The sequence below is a fragment of the Athene cunicularia genome, assembly GCF_003259725.1.
Source record: "Athene cunicularia isolate RWA chromosome 3 unlocalized genomic scaffold, athCun1 chr3_part1, whole genome shotgun sequence".
NCBI lineage: Eukaryota > Metazoa > Chordata > Aves > Strigiformes > Strigidae > Athene > Athene cunicularia.
In genome coordinates, this window is record NW_020799097.1 from 123,170,119 (window position 1) to 123,180,317 (window position 10,199).

Genomic DNA, 10,199 nt, shown 5'->3' on the forward strand with positions numbered 1-10,199 from the left:
AGAACCAGTGATAAAAAAGAGCTGTGCACATAGTAAAGGTTAGACATGGGAGAGTCTATGCCCATATAAAGCACTCTCAAGAAATATTAGCACCCAGATCATGCCTTACCTGCAGACAGTCCACTCGTACCCTCTAAAGAGGTGTTGCTGAAAGAGCTACAGCGTAAGCTGACATGTTAAGAAACTTAAGTGAATGCTACATTTTTATTTCTAGCTAAGGAATAGGTAAAACCAGTTGTCCTTTCTCTACTCACCATAACTTATGTTTCTTACACCTGAGTACTGCCAATTACTTTGAAGAAGTCTCTAACCCAAAATACCAACGTGTCTTGAGCCACGTTATCCTACAAGCCGGAAGGCAACTTTGAGATAGAAATAAAAGACTACACCACAACATGTTCACAGAGACAGGACAATTAAAGAAAAATCTGCTTCTCCTCCTGCAGGCCCCTGACAGGTGTGTTTTGTGGGACTGCGCAACACAAATTAGAAGGTTTTAATGTTAATGCACTGCATTGATTTTACCATCAACATAAATGTGAATCATCTATACGTTCTGTATAAAAAACCAGCAGACTACATACATATGTATCTTTTAAATTATTTTATTTTGTGTAAGCTAAAAGGAAATTTACACACTTAAATCTCAAAAGACCTTGGGCATGCACATTGACCTTTTTAGAGGTTCTTCTACATAGCTCTCTTTTTTCCATAGGAATTTCCCCAGACATTTACAACCCATAGTTTTTTACTGTATGTACAGCCTAAAACCATAGCAATCTATGATTATGTCATTTTACACTGTGCAAAATCAAACAGGAATAGTGGTACAACAGAACATAAAAATTTTTAAACAGGTAAATTTCATTGTAAGACATTCATATAGTTTTGGTCCTTCTTTTCCAAATCAAACTGATTAAAAGCAGATAACCTTCTAATGACCCCTCCCAAAATCAAGTATTTAGACAGTGATCCATAACTGGAACAAGAAGTTACTGACAGCATACCTTTCAAAAGGCTATAATAGTGACAGAGCCATACTACTGAAGTTTAAGAACATAAAAATTGATCAGCCAACCAAACAGGGGGAGGGGATGGGGGAGAAAAAAAAGGAAGAAACACATCTTAAGCTTGTTAAAAGACAAAAGAAATTATTGGGGTTTAAAAAAACAACAACAACTGAAAACCCACAAAGGGACAATGTAACCTTTTGATGTTTGGGTGGTTTTTTTTTTTTGTTTTTTTTTTTTTTTTTTTTTTTTTTTTTTCCAGCAGTATCTTACTATATGCAGGAAAGATGCTCAATGCAATCTGAAAAACTTTAAGGGGGACTTCACAGATTGTGAAGACTGAAGTTTTCATTATGTGTTTCTAGGATTTTTTTTTTTAAACTTTTTAAAGTTTTATAAGAAGGACACCACCAGTGTATTTCACAAAGACATAAATGTATACACCCCAGCACAACAAAAAGAATAGATCTTCAAAAAGATTTACCCCCAATTATTTACATTTTTCTCTAATATAAATTTAGGACTCCAGTATGTAAATAAATATACATTACTATGTATACCTTTCTAGTGCTGCTTACCAACAAATCATCTGAACTTGATTTTTTTTTTTTTAATTAAAGCAAGATTGCTTTTCACGACCCACAGAGGGAAGAAAAAAAAAATCAGTAGAAAACGTCCAATTCACATCACTTTAGTCTACCTTTTCTTGGCAGCTTGTTGAAGGTGTTAATGTGGCTGGGAACATCAACACCTTGGCATGCATGAAAGTTAAGTCAGGAAGGCTAGAAATCACCTTGGCAGCCTCTTCACTAAGATGTTCTTCCTTTTTAGGCTTCCTGTTGAGAAGAAAAGAACAAAGTACATTAATCCACTACCTGATATCCCTGGGATCACTGAAAGAATCACTGATTGAAGCAATGCTCTGTCAGTTTGTCTCCCACTGACAGGCACTTCTGTAAGCTACTTGAAGGTAGTCTAACGTTATAATACCTACCTGCCTACTAACAAAATGTTAACATAGAAAGTCAGCAAAATGTTCCTGTATATTGTTGCAATAAGGAAAGAAAAAGATTTCCTATTCAGATGCTAATTTTTATATATTTTTCTTTTTTTCTGTCAGGTTCCAGACTCACTTGAAGAGACAACCATGCTCATATTCTAGGGATAAGACAATAGAAGCATTAGTTTTGAACTACCTAAATCCAATATAATCTTTCAAAGTGGAAAAATCTTGGAAGGACATTAAGAAGTTCCTAACTTACTACTTAATACTTTTAAAATAGAAAGGTACTTATGGTGCGTTTCCAACACAGCTGTTCTCAGATTATACATCATACTGCTCTACATCGTGATCCACAAACCCTTTTTCCCCCCCCCGGGGCTCAGCAGCAGCAAAAGGTGGCTCACAACTTGTAGCTACTTGCTTTGAAGTGCAGTAGTATGTGTAGCCGTAACAATACACGCAGCACTTTGGGAATCACTTGGTGTCTACTTTGCCTTTTGCATTATTCACAAGAATTACTGAGCACAAATGAATAAAGAGGTCTGAATCCCACATCGATTGGTTCTCACTATTATGCAAAAAACTCACATTTCCTAAGTAAAATGAAGCCTGGCTCAGACCGCTACAGAAGACCCCCCTCCCCTGCCCAAACATCCACACTGTACAGAGGTCTGGCTTATTTTTGAAGAATGCCGCCTATTACTAGAGATGTTCGGTTTTCCATCAAACGTTATTCCAGCCCCAAAAAGGCACTGCTACACCCTGTAATGACATTAGAAATTCTAGGTAAATAAGCTCTCCCATCTCTGGGGCAAAAAGCTCAGACTTGGCTTGATCCAAATAAACTGCCTTTCCCTAGAACACTTCAGAAATTTCCTTTCTAATATCTTAGCTTTAAACTTTAAACTGAGCCCATAAGAGGGCAATGACCATTCCGATCATGAAGCAGCATGTACTTTATTTTCTTCTGTCAGAACCCATCAGGATTGTTTCTTAAGCTGATCAGAGATCAGGGAAAAGCAAGGGGCTAGGTGTTTGCTTCAGCAGCAGTCTCAGAATTTTTTAGCTAGGAGGAGAAGATAAAAAGAGCTGGAGTCAAACTCATCCTTGACATCACTGATCGTTGTGTTGACACTGAACTATCACTTTTGTTTGCTACTTGAAATCTCCACTTGATGAAAGACCTCTAGATGAGGCAGCCTAGATACTAAATCTGACTTTCCTTCACTAGAATAGCAATATTTTCTTTTCTCTGCTGCAGTGGAATTTCATGAGCCACTGACTAGGCAGATTACCAAATTCTGGAAGATAAACAAAGCTGTGTGCTGGATTTACTGAAGGAAGAAGCAGAGAGCCAATATGTGGCTCCTTCTTTAACAGCTTCAGTCAGCTCTGTTTGCACTCGAAGGACTATCTCTTGAGCTGTTGAAATGTGGTTCTCAGCCACCACTGTGTTATCAGTATCTGGTGCCACTATCAGTAATCACTTACCACAAGCCTCTTAAAGGTACAAACTCCTGGTGATCGAGGACTTACAGCTAACAAAGGAGTGTCTGACAGAGGAAGCCAAAGGAAGAGGGCTAACTCAGAGATCTGCACTAAAAGGAGTTCCTGTAATTGTTAACCAGGCACCAAGATGGAGCTCCTTGCTATTTATATGCCTCTTGCTCCTCTGCTCAATTGTGGCATGCCAAGAAATGGCACTGCTAGGTCCCAGAGGCAGCATGGCATTTTATTTGGTGGTCATATGCAGGAACTTTATCACAGGATGATGCTATTTCTCTCACTGTACTAGCTGGTCTCTGCAATACCACTACAGAACATGCGCACCAGTGAGCAATCAGATGTGAATCTCACCTGATTACTGAATGCTCTCCTCCTCGCTGGAGGCCCTTTGCCATAATTCATCTACTTAATGTGTCTATAAAGAAGGACAAACTAACACACTAACACAGAAAACATTACTTAACTATGAACAAGTTACAGCTATAGATACAATGCCTGGGTAATGAGGCTCAGAACCTGTTTTTATCATCTCAGTGCAGAGAGGGACGAGATAGCCCCAAGTCTCCCATTCCTTGATGGAGAGCGCCAGGTTCCTCTGGAAGACAATAAAACTGGACACTGCAACTACCCTTTTCCAGGTAACAGTGAACACCTTTGTAGCAAATAATCACCACGGAAACCATAAAGAATTACTCACTAACTCTCTAAATTTAAAAGACAAAGTAGCGGATTGTTTTTTACCCTTAAAACTTGCCAAACTAATACTGCTGTGTCTTTTTATAGAGGCGAGAGATATAACCACGTTGGGTACATTAATTTCAGTCACCACTTTTGCTGAAGATGCTCCCAATGTCAAGAGCTTCTTTTGCTAAAGCCTGGTCTGGGGGGTGGGGTGAGGTGTTGCAAAGCTTCTCCTGCTCATGCACTCTTAACTTCTGGGTACCATGGCGTAAAAATGGACATTCAAGTAAATGGCTTGTCCATGGCAGCTGTACTACTTCTGCCTGCTTTGGAAAGAAATTTTGATTACTAAACCACAAAAGGACCCAGCACTGGCTCAAAACAAGGTCTCCAAGTAATTCAGGCTTTAAACCTACCCTCCACAGAACACTTTGCCCCATCCATCTCTTCTCTTACACTAGGTTACATTTCCTCCCGAGAGAAAGGACAAGAAGGGATGCCCTCATCCAAGCAATTGTGCCAGTCCCTCTACCTGTTGGCATAAAGTTTCCCTTTCAAAGGCATGTTAACATTAAGCTGCAAGATATAAGACAAACTGATGAGCAGGAAAGTTGTTGGAAGAAAAGTTAGCAAGAAATAGGGAATGCTTTGCCAATGTGTCACTCACATTGTGTTTTGCATTCCAACCCCTTCCTGCAGTCTTTCAGGACTTCAGTCATCTCTCAGGTTTGAAAAGGGTTTTGTGGATAGCACCAGCAAGGCCAGGCTCTAATAGCAATGAGCTGATTAGAGAAACACACTTTAAAAATTGCTTTGTAATTAAGAGTCAGCCTGCTCCATCCAACACTGCCCCCAAGGAGTATTTCCAGTTTAAATGAGGCTTTCAGACATTTCTTGGAAAGGTATCAGTGCTCTGCTTTCCTTCAAAAAGACAATGGCTAAACTTTTGCTCTCTGTCAATTCTATGGAACCGGGCAAGGCTGCAGAGTCTTTGTGGAATGCTGTACTGGATCCCTGACCTTCAACACTTATTGCTGCCATCAAGATTTCATGCTCAATCGGAGGGGGAAGCTTCCCTTCCTCTCCCAACACTTTCCTTCTGAGAAACTGACTTGAGAGATGGATTTGCAAGCAGAAGACAGGGCTGTGTCAGACAAAGACAACTCTTCACATGGCTTCCTACAGCTGAACAATGGTATTTTCACACTAAACTTTACCCCCAAGATCTTGAGTTCAGACAAGTTACAGATATGGGATAGCCTCAGCACAACTGAGGTCGCCATCAAAGTGATGTTAAGCCACTGGCCACATCTTCCACTGATCAGTTATCATGAATGGCTAATAGTCCTTATTTCCAGATTGCTGCATGAATAACATCCTTGTTGAGCTGGCTGTACCCAACCATTCCAATTTTAAAGCCTCCAGTTCATTAAGAAAGAATAATTAAAAAAAAAATCAAAAGGAAAAAAAATTTATTATAAAAAACTAACATAATGCAACGTTTGGCATACTGCTGAGATAAGACCTTCTTATTTCTCTGAAGGTTTCTAGCTTAAAAACAAACACAGACTGCTTTTCTTCTGGAGAGCGTGAAATCAAAAAACAAAAAACCACTTGACATTATTAAAATTGAGAGCTGACACAAACATACAAAAATGTATTGAACACTAAAACCAGCTGCTTTAAATCAAACAGCTACACCTCATGTGTGTCTGAACTTAACTGCCAAATTTGAGGTCCCCAGCCTCTCTCTATAGCCTGATATACTGCTATAGCACCATCTAGAACCTCTTCCTATCATAAGCAATGCTCTCCAGAATGGGGTAAGAAATCTGACACCTAGATAAAGAGCTTTAACAGTGCAAGTAAGAACTTCCAAATGCACCATGGAAGCACTGGAAAAAAACCAAATCCCGCATATCAAAAACCAACAAACCAGAAAAATTAAGATCTGCATTCCTTTAAGGAAAGCTGACTTCCCTGTTCCTTTGTAAAGAAAAACTAAGCTCAGACTTCTTAAAGCAAGCAAGCAGGTACAAGTCTACGAGTAGAGGTAAAATAATTAATAAAGATACATTTGGAGTTTTTGTATGTCCTGCTATGAATTTGTGGTTACTTAAATGAGACTCAGAATATGTTACGAAAATATTTCAACTGCAACTATGTTTTCTAATTAGTGAAAGTCAAACTTTCCCACTAGGGTATCTTCAGAAAGTGTATATGCACTCCATGGATAGAAAAATAGGCAATCCAAAAGTCAAGACACAAAAATCAGCATGGAAGTGTGGAGTTCCCTCTACAGGTTCTCCCTTGAAATTTCATGGTTTGTTGATCTTTATTCAGTGTTCGCTTCGAACATTTTCACTGCAGGAAAGCTAGCAAGATAGTTTTCTCAATGAAAGAACATGTTTTAAAAGAGCTCTCGAAAATTATAGTTCTAGTCATTTTAAGAAAGCCAGCTATCTCCTACCATTATAAATCATTACGTTTGACACAACTCTTCAACCATGCCTCCTCTCTAAGTGCTATGCTGTGTGGAAACACATCTAGTTTTAGAGTGCTGAATAAACCCTAAAGCTCACTTATGAGTGAGATTATGTTACTATCTATTATTTGCAACGCAACTAGTATTTTGTTGAATGCTGAGGCATGGTACTTCCTCAACAATAGAAATGTTTTACTTGGTGAGAATCACTCAGCATTTCTTCTAATGGCCACAGATATTAATTATGGGCTAAGACAGTCCAGGATCCTACTGCTAAGATACACATTCAAAAAATAAACCCAAAGAATATAAGCTTATAAATGGAGAGACTATTCTGTATCCTTTCAACAGGCCAGACTTCGAGGAAGACATTTGAAACCTAAAGCCTTTATCAAGATTCTACCTATGAAGAAAGGTACAGAAGAGCTTCACATGAGATCCATGAAGCAGAAAGGACATCCTAAACCAACTACATGCTCATTCCTTAACTTGTGACAGCAAAATTAATCTGATGTTTGATCACTGAAATTTTGACAGGTGCTAGAAATATATGGAGAGGGACAAATATTGTCATAATTATTAGTCAGTTTTAACATTTTACTCGTGGAACATTCTTTACCTATGAATTACACAGAGGACCGAAAGCCTTCTGTCAAAGTCCTAGGTCACTGAACTGCATAGTTCAGTTTACCCTTCCATTCTTAGGAACCAGCTCTGTTCTTCAGAAAGTCACTTCCTTAGAGTCCAGTTTTTGGCTCTAGCTTCTCAACTTATGTCCTGGTGATCTTTTCCTTTCACATCATTAACTTTTCCCATCTTACTTTAGAGTTCTATGATAACTTGAAATATGAACTACAATAGTATGAATTTCATATTTATATTTTAATAATTAAATTTATGCCTTTTGATCATTCAAGAACTTCTGACCTAAAATAGCACATACATTCACTCCTCACACCTTCATGCCACCCTTCGGAAAGGAAGAAAAAAATACACCAAAAAGTATTTACCTTGTGGACGTGCTTGCCTTCTCCACTGTGGACATGAGTCTTGCAAATGCATCAGTCACTCTGTTGCTTGCATTGGAAGTTTCCAGTTTTGAGGTTGTCAATTCATACAACTCAGGATCCACACCTTATAGTATAAAATGATAATCAGTGATGGTTGGAGGCAAGTATAGCCATAATTAGCCACAGACCAACTTGATAGAGACTGTTTTCTGTAAACATCTGAATCATTTATAATTTCAAGATACATGAAAAGAACATGACAGAACATGGCTGCATTTCTGAAACATTGTCCTCTCTCCCCATCCCCATCCCTTTTTCAATAGTTTTTAGAGTTGTACTATAAAACACACGCATATTGGATCAAGTCTGGCATACAAGGTCTCAGTCAGAGTAAACAAATTTGATTTACCTTTTAGAGTAAAACACCTGTAAAATGTCAGCTGTGTTAAAATGGATTGTTTCAATTACTTCAACTCAACTGTTTGTATTTAAAGAATGCTGCATGTTAACAGGGACAAACTCTTGAACAAGAGAGTACACACAACACTGGCATGCATTAGAGTGCATTTAGTATCTTGCTTGTCACAAGAGGTTGTGTTATAAATTTAAGTGAGGAAAAGCAGCTTTTATGATACATACAAGTGGAACGGCATTAAAAAGTTACATACTATTAATATGTATAATGCTACCAAAACGTTTAGTTTATGCTCCCTTTTCATCTTTCAGATATTTATAAAGCATCACATATCTGGGTGCTTCAGCCTTGATTTTGTAGTTCCAGATTAAGATTTTCATTTTAAGTCAGATGCTGAATTTTGACATCACTTACGTTGCGAATAGATTTCAAATTTTGTCAGTATAGGTCATTCTGAAAACAATGCAAACAATGGAAACCTGCACCCCAAAAAAAATACATACATATGGGTGAAATTCTACCTGTTTAATATCAATGCATCACGTCTCAGTTGGAAGCAGCTCTAGAATTTTCAGATACTAATTAAGTTTTCTTTTAAAAAGTCTCTAGGAATTAGAATTATCAAAATAAATCAACATGTAAGACTGTTACAACACATTTTGTTGTTCAGAAGCATTTTCAGTTAGTGATATTCCTCTAGTTATAATTGCAGCTATTTTATGCTTCGTGGGTTTAAATGGAGCATGCATATGCACCATCCACAATTATAAATATTTTTCAAAAACAGCATAAATTTTTTTTACAGTATTGTGTTTTATAGACACCTGTGTTATAAACAAGTGTAACACTAGTTGCAGATGGTTTGGACAACAAATTTCATACAGGTTTCACACTACTGCAAGACAAATGTTGCAAATACTCAGACACAATGGTCCCACGTAGCTACCTAGTAAAACCAGCATTTATAAACTTACGTGCTGATTATTTTACCCACTTTCCTGAATCAAGATACTTTTAGAAGTACTCCTGAAATACCAAAAGATTACTAAATTTAAAAAAAAAAAAAAAAAAGCCTGTGCCTGTTGCCTTTTCTACCCAGTAACTGCAGTACTACATGCTCAAACAGATGAGATGAATAATCCTCATGCCTGTTTTGCATGACCTCTTCTCAACCAGTGTCTTGATGATTTGTCATTTGTGCACAAATTAAATACTCTTTCATTGTCAGAAAACTAAGCCAACCAAAAAGTAAAATTAAGAAAATCATCTGGTTAAGTTGCAGGAGGTATGGGGGGGAAGGGGGCGGGGAAAAGATTAGCTCCATTTAATGATTTGATCAGAAATTAATCAACTCTCCTTTCAATGCACTTTTTAAAAAGTCTGGATTCTCAAAGTTAATTTCATCCAGTTTCGTGTAAAACATCAAAATATGTACTGTCCTGAGACCAGTATACCAAGAATAAGTATTGTCAGATGTTTACAGAACTTGGAAATAGGAAAAAGCCCAACTATTCCATAAAATATCGACTTTCAGTCAGGGAGACGAAGACTTGAAGAAATACACTTTGACTCTCAGAAGCCTGCGAAATCCCATTAAGGTACAAATTGTAAAACTAATTGAAACGAGGAGTCCTTTGACATGCAACTCTGCAACAAATGTTAAATGCAACCTTGTAAGTTACACCATTTCAGTATTCACATTTATGGTCCTGAATTAATTTTCATTGTAGTGTGATGTCACTGCTCAATTTACTGTTCTTAGTCACCTCTTACTCAGTAACATTCATGTTAAACTATTAACAGGAAAAATAAAAAACAACACACCACATCTGTGGGAACATCCTAGAAATGAGTAACTCCCTGTTTGTGATGCAGAATGCAAATTTTTATAAAAAAGTTATTATGGCTACTGATGAAATCTGACTGAAAAGAATAAAGCCCAGATCTACAGTAAGTAAAATTAAGGTCTTCAGAGAAAGAACAAACTTCTACTACTGATAAAAGTTTCTTCTTTAAGCCAAAAGACCTAACAATTTGTCTTTCAATTATTTTATTTCATTTTAAGAGTTGCATATTCTCCATTTTACTC

General features: G+C 37.5%; 1 protein-coding gene and 1 long non-coding RNA gene across 3 annotated transcripts in view; one reads left to right on the forward strand and one right to left on the reverse strand.

The window, feature by feature from the left end:
* Positions 1 to 595: 595 nt before the first annotated feature.
* The window catches only part of LOC113478133, a 23,047-nt gene continuing 13,443 nt past the window's right edge, over positions 596 to 10,199 (forward strand). Inside the window, exon 1 of the long non-coding RNA XR_003398007.1 lies at positions 596 to 1,237. This is a non-coding gene — a long non-coding RNA (uncharacterized LOC113478133). The remainder of the gene's footprint in view (positions 1,238 to 10,199) is intronic.
* AFTPH (aftiphilin) overlaps positions 1,393 to 10,199 on the reverse strand; it is a 34,864-nt gene continuing 26,057 nt past the window's right edge. For both annotated transcript variants that reach the window (XM_026845008.1, XM_026845007.1), the window contains 2 exons: positions 7,696 to 7,819; positions 1,393 to 1,846 (listed from right to left, as the gene is read on the reverse strand). In XM_026845008.1, the coding sequence (XP_026700809.1) occupies positions 1,702 to 1,846; positions 7,696 to 7,819 (269 nt within the window). In that variant the 3' untranslated portion in view covers positions 1,393 to 1,701. The remainder of the gene's footprint in view (positions 1,847 to 7,695; positions 7,820 to 10,199) is intronic.